Here is a 15,378-nt window from a genome sequence, read left to right on the forward strand (position 1 = left end):
AAAATGTCAGTCTTTGTTGTTTCCCAGTGAGATTTACTGGATGTACAGGTGTAGTACAAGTTCTCCAGTATACCTTAACCTTACAAAGCTCCACTCATTGTGTATTCTGTTTATATTAAACCACCCACCGACGCCTTAACAGCCTCAACACTGAAAATCGAAAAAAAAGACCTTGAATTTTCATTTTGAAACATTGTGCAAAAGAAAGCGAAGCAGACAAGTTGTGTGGAGCACCCAGTTTCCTTTATTTATACAAATACAGCCATTCTACTTCAGAGGGATGAAACGAGAAGAGTGTGTGGCTCCGATACCGGGGCGACCGTGCTTGACTGGCTTGTAAGTGATGGAGAACTCGCCCAAGTAGTGGCCGCACATCTCAGGCTGTGGAGGGGGAAGAAAGAAGAAAATCAGGATTGGCAGACAAATAAAAACCTCATTTAAATAAATCCTGTGATACAAATAAACATCACACTCGATGTATAAAACAGCATGTTGTGATTTAATAGCTGCTGATAATAGACTGTCAATTACAAGTTTCACTGAATCTGTGTAATTTAGGCAGGATTGAAACTGTGTGCATCTAAAACTAGAAGTCAGGATGAGATGCGTTAGCCTGCATGTTCCTATAGGCAATGGTTCTTAACAGCTCTGCATTCATTAAATACATAACTGTTGTCGTCACTTTTCAATAACATGGTGTTGAGTGTGGAATACTGCAGCTCTGAGATTTGACTTTTTTTCAGGCCGAGACATTTCAGAGAAATGGATGGCTCAGAACTTAAGATGGTATGAGTGAGAAACTTTGTAAGATAATTCACACTGAACACAAGGACCAAGAGGAGTCACTTAATTTGCCAAATATAACATAACATCTGTATCAATTTGAGTAATTTCATTTCAGGTTTTTTCCCCAGCTCTATAGTTGATAGCAGCCGTTACTGGCTCATTTGTCTGGAATGAGATTTACATGCCTCCTCATATGCAGCCTCCACTGAGCCATGGTTCTAAAATGTCACTAATGTAATTTTAAATGTGCCTGTTGGAGCTCTGAGAAGAAAGAGAACACCGACTGGATTCCTGTAAAGACCCTGGTCAGAGAGAAAACTAAACAGGCACTATTAAGGTCTTGAAAATTATTGTAGCTTGAGGCCGATTCATTGTCTGCACCGAAGCAACGTCATATGAACAGGGCCTACGCCGTTGGGAGCGTTCAGACGTGCATAGGTGTGTGCGCGTCGCTCTCGCTCTACACTGCATGGAGCCAAAACAAGTTTCTTTGCTACTGTGTCGAGTTTCTTCCAGTTCCCGGTCCTCTTATATAAAAATTATCTGTCGTCTTGTTTACTTAACAATGGAGTTATGTCGGAGCTGGTAGATGTTGAAGAGCAATTACATTTTCTTAAAGAACTGCAATGAAGAAGAGAAAGACTGAGGACATGTCTGTAACAAAATGCGATGCTACCAAGCGGACCAATCACAGCTCTTGCGGTCTGCGTCGCCTCGTGTAGTTACATTTTGGGGAGGAGGTGCACGTCAGGGTACGGAGCAGGCTACATGGGAGCTACGCCTTAGATTCGACGCAGAAGCATGAATTGGGCTTTAGACTAATTTATCCTGACCTGTTTCTCTGTACAGACAGATGTTTAACTCTAATGTAAATGTATGACTCGTCTTCTTAAAAAACACAAAAGATTTGTTGATTCATAAGAGTCCCAGGTTACACACTTGCTCTCGCGGCTAACCAAGACAACCTCACCTTGATTTCAACCTGGTTGAAAGTTTTGCCGTTGTACACGCCAACCATTGATCCGACCATCTCAGGCAGGATGACCATGTCCCTCAGATGGGTCTTCACCACCTCGGGTTTCTCCATGGGGGGAGCCTCCTTCTTGGCCTTGCGCAGGCGCTTCAAGAGGGACTGCTGCTTACGGCGCAGGCCGCGGTTAAGCCTCCTCCTCTGGCGAGCGCAGTACAGCTGCATCAGCTGCTCACTAGAGGATGAGAAGACAGTGATGACAATTACACCCAAACGCCTGTAACAAAGTTTAAATCACTTGTAAGATACAGACACAGGTCGTCTCTAAATTCAGGGTCCGTCTCCTTTGGAGAATAAAATCTGGCCAGGAAGAAGTGGGCCGGGTCGATAGTCTGGTCTACAGAGGATTTCTCATTTGTGTCATCAGCTCGTCCTGCTCTTATTTTATTGTATTAGCAATTTTAAGCCACTGCCCCTCAGCCACCCAGATAACTAGCTTGTTAGCGGTCACCGGTGTACAATGAATTATCGGATGGGTTGGCACAACAATCCACTTGTCGAGAGAAGAAGCATACGTGGGCCATGTTTAAACAAGCCTTTGAAAAGGGACAGACTAGTCAGGCCGCTGTGGTGCAATCAGTCTTCAAACGCAGCCTCCAAAAGGAAGCTGCCCCTGAATTGAGAGACAGCTACAGTATGGTTTGGGGATTGACAGCAAAATCCTGTATCAGCAAACATGTGCCAATTTCTGTAAATACTAGGGTTGTGTCTGAAATCGCCAACCCCCTCACTATTCTCTACTTCACTATACAGTGACTACTATAGAGAACTATAGTGAGCTCACCTGTGAAAGAAAAAACACTGTCACTACTGTTGTCTCTGCGCTGGCATTGTCGCAGGATTATGACGTACAACAAAAACGTCGGCCAGTGGAAAATTAACCCTAACGGCTATTAATAAAAAATATTAAATGTAGAAATAAACTTGATTTCCGCAGTTTGTGCTGCTTCCATTTACGCGACAGGTCAGGCTGTTCCCCTCGCTCCTCTCAACCGCAAGTAAAATGCATGATGGGAAACAATGAGTGCACTATACAGGGTTTAAAAAACTTCATCTAACACTCAGACACAACCACAAAAGGGGCAAACTCCCTATACAGTGATTAGTGCGTGATTTCAGACACAGCCCAGGCGAGGTCTCTAGTGAGCCTCAGCAAACATTTGGATTGATCTGCTCTGAAATACACAAGATGAAAATCCATGGCAATCAAAGGTGGATTACAAGTTAACGGTTGTGGAGAATAAGTAAAGTTTCATCTGCTGCAGTTATATACAGTCACGAGTTTATCACGATGCAAGACCTGAGTTACAGGTCTGACAAATAAAAAAAGGACAAAGTAATTTCTGGAAAAAACATTTCACCTGGATCCGAGTTTAATAAGTGACCGAAACAAACTTCAGCTTCTCATTACTACTGATCAGCAGAATCGACTTTATTTAACCAGTGCGATTGTGGCTCTGTAGCTGCCGCTGACCACAGATCAGCAGCAGCAGTGTGTCACTCACTAGGACATGTCCAGCAGCTGGTCCAGGTCCACACCTCGGAAGGTGAACTTCCTGAAGGTACGCTTCTTCTTGATCTCGGTGTCCGCCTGGAAAAGACAGACATGGCTCCCGGTCAGAAAGTAGCTTCCACAGTTAGCATTCACACATCACGGGGCTAACACTCAGCTCGTGGCCGCACTGTGACAATAATCACATGTTGTGTGGTGGCGTTTTAACTCAGAGGAACATTATACACACGGCTCGGTTTGATCCATTAGCTCGGACTACGTAGGGCCACCGGGTTAGCTTAGCCACAGCTCAGGCTAACACGGAGCCTACAAACATGTTGATCTGACATTTTTGGGCCGCGATTTTCTACTAAACAGTCAGTGTGGGTTTGTAACTGTCTGGAGGCACAGTCAGACATCTTATCTATCCACTATACAGCTCGGATGAATGTAGATTATATTCAATAAGCGTCACGATCGCTAAAACACCTACCATCTTGCTTGAAGTTCCGGGGGGAAAGAACGGCCTGAAATCCCGCCCGGTCTGATATCGCGGGATTTTAAGACACAACATCCGGTGGCGTCTGCCGGCGTCAGCTCCCTCAGTGACCCAGCAGGTGGCGCTGTGACATCAAAATAACTGCAGTTTCTGAGAAGTGTCAGGTTTCTACCGACGTGTCCGGGTTTCACTTTGGTTTCTGTAAGTGACTCTTGAGCCTCACTTCTGATCTTCAGGAGGGAAACTAGAGACACATTGTTCATGTCTAATGTTATTCAAGTTAAGACAATTAAGAAAGAAAAAGGAATGAAAGTGTGTACAGTTATTTATGTGATGTTGGTGGCTATGGATTCATGAATAATTCATTTGTGAGAAAGAAATACAATTTAAAAAAAAGTGCTGGTCATCTGTATTTATGTTATTTATATGAAAGGGGCAGGTCAGAAATAAACTAGACTAAACTAAAAAAGGCCCTAAAGTGGAAAGTACAACTGCAATTGCACAGGACCTGAGGTGGGCTGAGAACATCACCACCATCACCAAGAAGGCCCAGCAGAGGATGTTCTTCCTGCGGCAACTGAAGAAATTCAACATGCCGCAGAAAGTGATGGTCGAGTTCTACACGGCCATCATTGAGTCCATCCTCACTGCATCAATCACCGTCTGGTTCGCTGCCTCCACTGCCAAGGACAAGGGCAGACTGCAGCGGATCATTCGGTCAGCTGAGAAGGTCATCGGCTGTGACCTGCCGGCTCTCCTACACCTGTTCCACTCCAGGACCAGGAAGAGAGCAGGCAAGATCATTGCTGATCCTTCCCATCCCGGCCACCACCTATTCCAGAGACTCCCATCTGGAAAAAGGTTCCGGGCCATCAAGACCAAAACCTTGCGCCACCTGAACAGTTTTTTCCCCATGGCAGTGGGGCTCACAAACAAGCCCCCTGCATCACACTGACTCTGCCCCCCCCCCCCCACACATAACTTATAACTTATATATTGTTGGCACTATCCGGAACCAATCACTGCACCTTAGCACCGCACGTGCCTATTGTTTTTTCTGTATATATTGTTGTTTTATGTCCGATTTGTTGTTATGTCCAAAGGCACCAACCACACCAAGGCAATTTCCTGTATATGTAAATATACTTGGCAATAAAAAGAATTCTGATTCTGATTCATTTACTATAGTAAGTACTATACTTATTACTCATTTAAGTATTTCAGTTTGATGCTAGTTAATCCAAGACATTTTAGGTAGTAGTGGTGGTGGGGAGGGTATTTGTTTTTACTCCCCCATATTTACAATTGTTTTTTAGTTTTTTTATTAACATCAATATATTTGAGAGGATTATATAATAAAAAAAATTTAAAAACAGTGTTAAAGAGCAATCTGTAATCCCCTCACAGTGCAGCGTTAAAGTGGCTCCACCGAAGCACCATCAGCTCTCTCTAAAGTTCTCACATGGTTTCATATCAATGACTGTTTGAGTCCCAAAGAGGTAAAACTCTCAAATGTATCACAAAAAGTCAAAATAAAAGATTGACTTTTCCCTCTTATTCATCTCACAACCCATTCGATTTATCTTGTGATCACTGATGCCTCAGTAGTAAGAATACTTTTTTGTTCAAGTATGTTTTAAACACAGGAAATTTGACTACGTCGTTTAATCCATCCATAAGTGCTGAAAACACACACGCACACACACACACAAACTCCTGTTTCTCTAACCTCTGGGTCACACTAGCTAATGTCAAACATAATTCAGTCACAGAGGCCACTTTTCTGGAGAATTACCGTAAGGTCATTTGCTGAGAGCACTCGGTTCAGTAGTTTGAGCAGGATCTTGCTGACAGACAGCAATGAAAACATAACCTTCGTGCAAGTAACTATCTGCATCGCTAGATACCAAATGTGTTTCATGTGAGAGAACACTTGTCTGTTTCATGATTCCCACCTGCAGTATTATACAGCTGTGTGCAGTATTATTTCCATAGTGCAGCCTCAGAACTGGCCACAGCAATTTTCATTACCCTTCCTGTCTTTTTAGGATTCATCATGAAACTTAATTTTCTTCCATAATGAACTAAATCACCATAGACACAGAAATTCATCACAGTCCTTAATATTTTCTTTACAAATCAAACTGACACCAGATAATGAATACACATTTTATTACACTGTATTCACATTCAACATTGTTCTCAATTCAAACATGGTCTTGTTCCACGGGCATAAAAGTCCAATACAAAATGTTACTCAGAGTCAAGGTCGCCCCCAAAAGAAAAGCCCCCCCATTTAAAAAAAAAAATCACAATCTTAATGATCAAATATAAATCATGATTGGTTTGCATATCAACCAATATTCAAGAATGATTTTAAACATCCTTGCTTGGAATGTTCAAAACTTCACTGGAGTATTATTTGATCTACTCCCCCACTGCATCGACTTCATCCAAAAGAAACAAGCTCAGCTCCAGTCCGACTGGTTATGCAAACAGAGGAAATATTTCCTCCATTAAAAAAAGGAAAACATTGAACTCAGTGAGAGACGGAGACAATACAAGATGATAAAACTGGTTAAAAATATTTTGGTCCCTTTGTCCGTCTAGACAACCATAACAACTGTTTACTACTGTCAATGATCAATACTGAAGGGATGAAGAAGATACTGAAGAAGTAGCTCATACATATTCATTTTCATTATTATACAAATAAGCTGATGTTTACAGATGTAACAGTTCTTATAGATTAGCACATTCATGGGTGTTTTGATCAGATAACAGATTTAAGAGGAAAAAAAATTTGAAATATCAATAATATTTCACTTTTAGTTTCATATTGCCCTTAACAAAACCCCCCCGAGATCTCCCTTAATGTAACTAATGAGTCGACAAATACCATAGCAACAAAAGGGAAGGTGGGGCTTTGGCACATAAAAAATCCCTGGGATAGAAAACAAGCTCGGCCAAGAAGATTGGCTTCTGTGGTCACTTTAAATAAAACATTTTAAAAACAAAAACACCCCACAGAAATACAGTTCATCATGATATGTGTGACACTGGTCTTCCAAAATGCTAAGAAGACAATTTCATTCAATACTCAAAGGATATGACCCAAAAGAGGTGCAGCATCCTGTTGATATAAAAAATTAACCACCTGCCTCGAGGTCCTGTTGCACAACTCGCCTCCTTTATACAATCGCACTTTCCCTTCCTCAGCTCTCTCCTTCCTCCTAGTAGTCCGTCCCTTCCTCTTGGTACACCTGCTCCTCTTCCTGGTAACCTTGGTAACCCTCGTCTTGGAATTCTGGGACGAAAGGTTGGGCGACCGCTGCCCCGTTCTGATCGCTGGCAACCTCTCCAGGTTTAGGACAGTACTTTACGTCACAGATCTGCCGGCCCAGTCCGAAGTTCTGTCCGCTCTGGCTGGCTCCCTGGCTGTAGCCCATCTGTAGGGACATGGTGCTGTTGTCACACTTGTCTGTGTTCAGCTTCTGGTCGTAAATGGCACGCCTCGTTCCTGGAGCCGTCATCCCAGCCTGTAAAGACACAAGAAGAAAATTTGCAACTTTTTTTCTTCCCCCTTTGGTTTTATGGAGTCATAAGTCACTTTTATCTTTCCTGTATAAGCTTTAGAACGTTCTCAACAAAGATATCACTGAGCTCAGTTTTGAAGTAGACAATCCAGGAGTTTACGGCTTTGTCTACAAGACCAAACATGATACAAGTTTACAGCAGTGGGGACAATAACAGTGATTCCCTGGGGCTTGTTTCCACTCAGTCCAATAATACTGACTTTATGAGAGGGGGGGGGGGGGGGAAGAGTATCAGTACCTGGCTCGCTCCCTTGTTGGTGCCCATTTGCAGACTGATGGTTGTGTTGTCCATTGGTGGCTGGATTTGAACTTTTGGGTCGTATAAGTGCCTCCTGGTGCCATATGCATTCATACCTGCCTGACTGGCACACTTGTTGGTCCCCATCTAAAAGAACAAAAAAGCATTGCAATACATTTTAACAATTAACATAAACAGTGTCTACAGCTATAAAACAACTTAACTATGACATTTTAATTCCTATTGAAGTGAAAGTCAAGACCAAACGAAAACAAAAGTGAAAATATACAAGTGAACACATTCTGTAAAGCCCCTTTTCAACTGGTTTAAAAAAAAAATATAAAAAAAAAAAATACCTCAAACATCTGACTTTCGGCTTTAATTGGAATAGAAACCAACTACATTCTTTTGAGTCAAATAACAAACTGATTTTTATTCGGCCCCAAACAGCAGCGATGGAAACATGATGCCAAGGTTCTTTATTTTGGCTTCCTAGACACCGGCACTGCATCTTTTTTTAGCGCGAGATTAATGCATGCATTGAACTTCCGGGCAATGGCGTGGATGAATGTTTGTTTACTTATTGTTTTTCACATCTTGGGAACAATGTGCAACAGCAATTTCTTTTCTTTGTATCATGCAAGATGCAAGAGAGCTTCTCAGTTCTGTGATGTCGAACATGACTCAACAGGGAAAAAGAGAAGAAAGGCAAATTGTAAGAAAACCTGCATATATCCGCTCCAACCAACATGAGCACTTTCATTCTAAAGCCACATATCGTAAAACTTGCATTTCCCCATGTTGCAAAACCCTAGCTAGCAGGCTGGTTAGAAAGGCATTAGTTAAATGCATTAACTTAACCCCAAACAGACTGATGATGCAGCAGCAGGTATCAGAACTAATAATTCTTCTAGCCTGTGCCAGAGAAGATACATTTTCGTGAGGACATGCATTAAAAACATATGACCCATCCAATCTAAATTAGAGACCATTTTGGAAAAGGCTTTTATTTATAAAAAAAATGGCTGAATTAATATTACCGTTGTCACTCTGGCTGCTCTTGCACAAAACTGTGGTAAGATATTGCATAAGATCACTGGAATTTAGACAAGCAAATGCTTTTGAAGTTACAGTCACCTGTCCTCGCCTTCTAAACAGTGAGTCGTACTGTCTCCTTCTCCTGTCTGTAGTAAGCCCTCATATCTAACTGACACTGACAGAAACAATAACAAAACAGAGCGACTCAAGAAGCTGTGAGAACAATGACCAGCTCTCACATACAAGTATGCTCTGCCTGACATGGGACCAAGACAAACTCTGGTTTCGAAATAGTTTCGACACATGCAGTGGTGAGCGCAGCCTTCCAAGCATACCGAGAGCCTCACCTCCTGTCGGGCTCCGGCAAAGGATTCTGTGGAACGCTATTTCTCACAATTTAAGTATTGCGTTTAAGTTTGTTCCGTCTCACTGGATTATTTTCTCTTCTGCAGCCTTGAATAACACCATCAAACCTGTACCAACATCAACTTCAGTCATGTGATACCGGAGATCAATGGTCCACATCGTTCAGTTTCTGCTGGTTTGATTAGAGTTTCAGATCTAAACCTGGACTCGGTTCATGAACAAGCCTCCAAACAAACTTGTACCTGCAGGCCAATGACGCACTGTCCAGCCTTCATCTTCTCCTCATCAAACATCCTCTCCTGCTTGTCTGCGTACTTCACCCCGATGTCCGTCCGGGAGTTGCAGCCCTTGGTCTTTGCCTTGAAGAGAAAAAAGTGGAGCCAGTTGTCAATGTGGACTTTGAAAAACCACACACACACCTATAGGCACTCCCAGTGCATTCTTATTAAGACTCACCATGCCGGCCAGTGCGAGCAGCGTCGTCTGCACCTGCGTCATGTTGCCGCACTCAAACAGGTCGTTGGCCTCGAAGAGGTCATGAGGCTTCAGCTGGTACACAGTGATGGCTTTGACGAAGTTCGTCAGATTCTCCATCTTAAGAAATGCAAAAAAAAAAAAACCGCACAGATTTTAAGACGATCAGCAATAATATTTTTAAAAGGATTTATAACGACAGACGTGGGATTTTTTTGTTGTTGTTTGTGAACCATCTGTTGTAGTCTCAAATATAGGAGTGTGTTTGCAGTGACTGGTTACACCTCAGCGTAAAAAAACAGTTCCAATAAAACACTGCTTCCATACAAGTGTAACTATTAGCCAGCGTGATTCAGCGTGCCGACATGCTAACTGGTAGAAAACATGTAAAACACTACAACAGCACAGGGAGCAATTTGTTAATGACATATAACTGTCTAAAATCACTGGTGTGGGAACCGGTAGTACCAAAGAGCACCAACTGATGTCAGCTAGGAAACAATGAGCATGATTTAAACACACCTTCATCTGGTTAGAAAGCATTTATTATCATCTGACTCACCTGAGGCCAGTTCAGCTTTGAGTGGTTGACCTTTTTCACTGAGCCTGGTTGGAGAGTGTTGATAAGTCTGAGACAGAAAAGAGGAAAATATTAAAGTTCTCTAAACGACTGTACATATTAAACCAACAGATTAAAGGGCTCGTGTTAAAGCGTAACCAACAAATCGATGATCTCTGCTTACTTGCACAGAATGATTCCGTCCTTCAGGCCTTTCTGGAAGTCAGGGCCGATGGTTTCGCCGGTGACCTCCTCGATCCAGTTCCTCAGCTCCTCTTCTTTCTGAAGGTCATACTTCTGTGCGATCTGGTGGGAAAGAGAGCCAGTTAATACTTTCATGGTCTTATTTGTTGTTCCTTCCTGCCCACATTGACCTCCCACTCGCACAAACTACATAAAGACACTGATAACAAAGCTGCATCTATAACAATGATAGAAGAGGGGGGGTTATTATATATCACATAACATTAACACTGGTCCTCAGAAGTGTGTTATGACTGCAAGAAATCCTGTTTCATGGTCACCTCGGAGTTTCAGTATAGTGAGCTATGTCTACACAGTGGGTTGTCTCTTATTCAGCCCACATAAACAAAAAGGTGACACTGACATGACCCAACGCACACGCACGAAAACAAGGATATCCTGTTTGGTAAACTGCACAAATTCTGCACAGGAAGGCCATTGCTGAAAAAAGCGAGGGAGGGTGAGTTTAACAAGGCTAAACATGGCACAAAGATTGACTCTGTAGTGAAGGTGTCACTGTGATTTAGAACCCTGTTTTGATTGAATGACATTAGGTGTAAGAAAGTGCAAGAAACACACAACGCTGGCTGTGAAAGACACCATTTAGGAGGATAATTGTGATCACATAAACAGCAGCTCAGTCTGGAAAGCAGAAATGAGAAGGGAAAAAAAGAAAAAAAAAAGTCAGTAAGATATACATTTCTTCTCCTCCTGTTTAGGATCAGGTGTCGAAACGTGCTGCGCGCAAACTATCCACCAGCTAACAATCTCCCTCTGTTCCCTGGAGGGAAAGAGAGACTGCACCGCAGAGCTTGACCTACTCTATCCATAGAAGTTGGCCGCACTCGACTCACAGCTGGTTGCAGTCTGAAGGAATTTCTGTCTTCTAATTACATTTCCTTCGTTTGGTTATCCCCTTATTAAAAAACAATATTGGCCTGTTTTAATTGCCCTACGCCGAAGTCTACAGATGTAAATTTACAGAGACAAGCTGAACACCAGGAATTTGTTCTGCCGTGCTCGGATACAAAGAGCAGAACGGAGCAGCGAGGGGGGGGGGGGGGGGGGGGGGGGGGGCCAGGAGTGTGTGTGTGTGTGTGTGTGTGTGTGTGTGTGTGTTGCGCCGTTGAATGAACACAAGACGGTGGGGGACACTTAGAAAAAGGATGTATACTGCAGCTGTTCAACTTTAAGCTCAGTGTCTTCACTGCATGTATTAGTGTTAAGTAGAATTTTTTAGTGTTAAGTAGGATTTTTAAAAAAAGGAGTAGTGGGGAGGTGGGGTTTGAGGAGAAGTGCAAATGCCTAGCATTTCACGGAGGGGGCTACGTCACCAGTGGCCGGAAATACCACTCAATTCAACATCTCTTTAACCCCCCCCCACCCAGCCACCCTCTACATTCAAGGTAACACACAGGAAATCTACACGTTATTCTTCACGGCCGGCACATGTTGTTCTGTGGAGACTTTTGGGGAAAGTGGTGGTGGGGGTGGGGGGTGGGGGTGGGTGACCCTTTCTCTCCCATACAAGGGCACGGCTCAGGAATGCAGATGGAAAAATAAAAAACACAATAATAAATCAGCTGAAGGTGCGAGTTAAAGAATTTATCTCCTAGCTGCAACTGGAAAGCCAAGTTTGAAATGTGGCCATCTGGGCACAAATGATATCAAGATAGAAAGTTTCATATCAAGACAATGATGCTAAATTATCAGAATGAGTGCGATATTATTTCTTTTAAAGTTTAGAGTGTGATTTTCGCTCCCGGGTGAAGGTGGTTGAAATTTTCTACGACACATTTAAGACAAAACTGAAGACCCTCATCTTCTTCTTGGGTCATTCTTAATACACGTTGTCGCATTTCTATGTTATTTCATTTTCCTAGCATTTTTGCATTGTCTGGTTTTATTGTAAAGCACTTTGGTGAACTCTGCTTGTTTTCAAATGTGCTTTATAGATAAAGTTGGCTTGACAAACCTTTTACAAATATACGGTTGACTAATAATGTGTTACATCTTCTCACCAAGCAAGGTTATATCGTTATTGATGACAATTACCCTGCCATAATGACTGATACTGCTTTATTGCCCCGGCCTGGTTAGAGACAACCGGTTCATTATTTAGATGGAGGTCTGAAGGTTACAGAGCTGGCAGCCAGCAATAGTAATCTCCAGCATCAGGCCTGGTATTTTAAGTGGATCCGGGTGTGCAGGGATCTGTGCAGACAGGTCAAAACAAACAAGGTGGAAACACACATTACTCCACAGCCAGGTTCACTGTGGACAATGGTTTGGTTTGTGTGCATTGAAGTCTGGGGAGAAAACCCCCTGGGATCAGGGGGAATGTAGGGAACTATTCCTGGACTTAGTAGAGATGGCAAAGAACCCATGGAGATGTTATAATGAAGAGGAGGGCACTTGTATGCGAATCGAATTATCTTCCATTATCTGCTAATGCGGGTCACAACGTGCAGCCGAGCAAAAAAAATGCTGGAAACAAACAAGGAGAAACACACGCACACACGCACTTCTGAGCCAAGAAGAAAAGGGACAACGCCCATGCTCCTGTTTTTTTTTTCTTCTTTTTTTGAGTTGCCTTCTAGAAAATTTAAAACCCAGCTCGTCCAGGTGTGAAACTAAATGTTAAATTCAAAGTGGAACTTTACTTTGCCAACTAGTCCCAAAAAAAAGTTACGTGGAGATTATAAAAGTTCGGGAAACTAATGAAAAACGCTTCATTTATCCGTGTTGACATCTTTTTCCTCTCTGTACCTTTCAACCTGTGCGCTCTCACATCAAAATGGAGGCCAGGTGACTGCGACACAGGCGTCACGGGAAAAGCACGGTGAGCAGAAGAAGAAGTTTTTTTTTCTCCCCCGATTGCGACTTAAGTTAATTTACGATCAATCACAACTCAAACAAACACACGCACCTTGTTTTTGACTTCCGCAGACAGCCCGTAGGCAGGACCTCTGTTGAACGTGGTCATGGTCGAGAGGATTGAGAGAGGTTTTTTTTTCCTGCGGAGCTGACGATGAGAGTTGAGGATCAAATCTGTTCCAAACTCTCCTGGACTTTCTCTTCCAATGAAACGTCGGTGAGAACTAAATACTTCCTTTCTCTGTCACTGCCGCCAATTACAGCGCTCCCACGGTTTCTGTCGAAGAGCGGGACCCGACGAGGCAAGATGGTTCACTGCTGAGAGTTCACCTCCACCACCAGCTTCTTATAGGAGAGGGGCGTCTACAGCCCTCATTCATATTCAACACAACACGTCAACAGGGTGAAGTGTTGGGATTTGCTTTGGAAAAAATGGCAGGGGTATGGGAATTAGAAGTCTAGAAACCCATAAAAGTTATTTGTTTTTACTTTGTTTTCAGCGAATAGGGGGGTATAGCTACCAGGGGTGGGTTATCTATAAAGAGGGATAACTAATATGTAATTTTAAAGTCAACATTCATTTTTACAGTTATTTTACATTAAGCGCCAAGGCCCAACAGTCCACTTCGATTAAAACAATCCTTATAGCCAAGGCCAGGTTTCTAGCTTTTTTTCTTACTTCTTGCTGAAAATACCAACACCCAAATGGAGTCCCATTTAAATCCACTAAATCCAGATTTTTGGGGATGAATAACAACCCTATAAATATGTTTCTCATCAACACTCAGACATGATTATCTGAAAAATCTACATAAAATGTTGAAAATCACCTAATCATGCCAGATAAATCTGGATCCACACCAACATTTCCACAAAGAGATCTTCACTGATCCAAACTGAATCCTACCATTAATATTTGTGGTAATTCCTTCCAGTAGTTTTTGTATAATTATGTTTACAAATTAACCAAGCCGGCAGGGGTCAAAAGGAAATGTATTTACCCCTGAACTAATCGCCATTGATTTGTATTACTGTTAAGAGTTTATTATGATTCTATTATGATTCTGTAGTCAAACTTGTCCTGTCTGAATCTCCATGTAGCCCCAGAAACAGAGAGTAGTCAACAGGGTGTTTGGAAGGGCACATGGAACAATAATTAAAAACATCATCGACCAGCATGATTTTCAGCATGTTCTTCTGATATGGGCCATGGGCTGGTCTTCACACACATAGAAGAAAAACACCTTGACAAAAGGGCATTTTGGACACTGAGGGCCCCCAAAGCCCCCCCCCCCCCCCCCCCCCCCCGCACAAATAGCTTCCACCTTAAAAACATCAAGTATAGTCAGTAAATAATGACATATTTATTGTGAGTGTTTTTTACCCCAAATATATAAAATCGGGTAAAAAAACACACCATATTAAGCCTAAATTCACATGAACCTGTACAGCAACAAGATCTGACAATATATAGTCTCTATTGAGGACTCTATAAGACTAATGTGCTAATATTGCTAACTGTACCTGCTAATGAAGTCATATTGTATCCTCACATTTCCATATATTTTTCCCTCTCTTTTATATATATTCCACATATTTGTATATTCCTCTGCATGTTACAGTCTTTGCACCAGATTAGATTTACATATAATTTGATTCGATTCGTGAAAACAGAATCTAATCTACCTATTCCTCCACGATATAAAAGAACACGTTGATTTCCGGCGACGAGGGAAGTGCGCGGGCCTGACTCCTCTCGCTCCTCCTGCCGACTCTCTGCTCGTGCGCTTCGTTAATCGATCCTAGGCTCCGCCCCTCTCCTGCGCTTCCTTAGGTCGCGATTGATATCAAAAAGTCCTTATATGGAAGGAAACGTCCCAGATTCCTGAATGGTGGGAGTGATCGGCGGGTCCCACCCTGCATACCAGACGTGCACTGGACGAGACGGGCCGTCGCACTTCTTTGACTCACAGTCGGTTTAAAGGAGAAAAAAACAAAGTTTGGGGGAACTTGAGTGAAGCACAATGAGCTGCCGAGGTGACGTAATGTGGCTGCTGTGCGGGTTTTAGATAACACACGCACAAGCTCTGGCAGGAATTGTCAAACTCATTCTAGACTGATGTCTCCTGGTCCAACTGTTAAATACGAGACGACAGCGTAGAGGACAGATGTGATCCGTG

The 15,378-nt window shown here is 42.7% G+C and overlaps 2 protein-coding genes across 2 annotated transcripts; both read right to left on the bottom strand.

The window, feature by feature from the left end:
* Positions 1 to 222: 222 nt before the first annotated feature.
* On the bottom strand, positions 223 to 3,892 carry rps15 (ribosomal protein S15). Its single transcript, XM_034613134.1, has 4 exons — positions 3,802 to 3,892; positions 3,322 to 3,407; positions 1,757 to 1,991; positions 223 to 381 (listed from the first exon to the last, which is right to left on the bottom strand). The coding sequence occupies exons 1-4, from the start codon at positions 3,880 to 3,882 to the stop codon at positions 268 to 270; spliced, it is 516 nt and encodes a 171-aa protein (XP_034469025.1). The 5' UTR covers positions 3,883 to 3,892; the 3' UTR covers positions 223 to 267.
* A 2,305-nt stretch (positions 3,893 to 6,197) lies between these two features.
* On the bottom strand, positions 6,198 to 13,472 carry cnn2 (calponin 2). The gene is made up of 7 exons (XM_034613132.1): positions 13,251 to 13,472; positions 10,263 to 10,384; positions 10,082 to 10,148; positions 9,502 to 9,639; positions 9,288 to 9,404; positions 7,642 to 7,788; positions 6,198 to 7,346 (listed from the first exon to the last, which is right to left on the bottom strand). Exons 1-7 carry the CDS (start codon positions 13,305 to 13,307, stop codon positions 7,041 to 7,043), a joined length of 954 nt encoding a protein of 317 aa, XP_034469023.1. The 5' UTR covers positions 13,308 to 13,472; the 3' UTR covers positions 6,198 to 7,040.
* Positions 13,473 to 15,378: the final 1,906 nt, after the last annotated feature.

This window comes from Hippoglossus hippoglossus, chromosome 17 (genome assembly GCF_009819705.1).
Source record: "Hippoglossus hippoglossus isolate fHipHip1 chromosome 17, fHipHip1.pri, whole genome shotgun sequence".
NCBI classification, from domain to species: domain Eukaryota; kingdom Metazoa; phylum Chordata; class Actinopteri; order Pleuronectiformes; family Pleuronectidae; genus Hippoglossus; species Hippoglossus hippoglossus.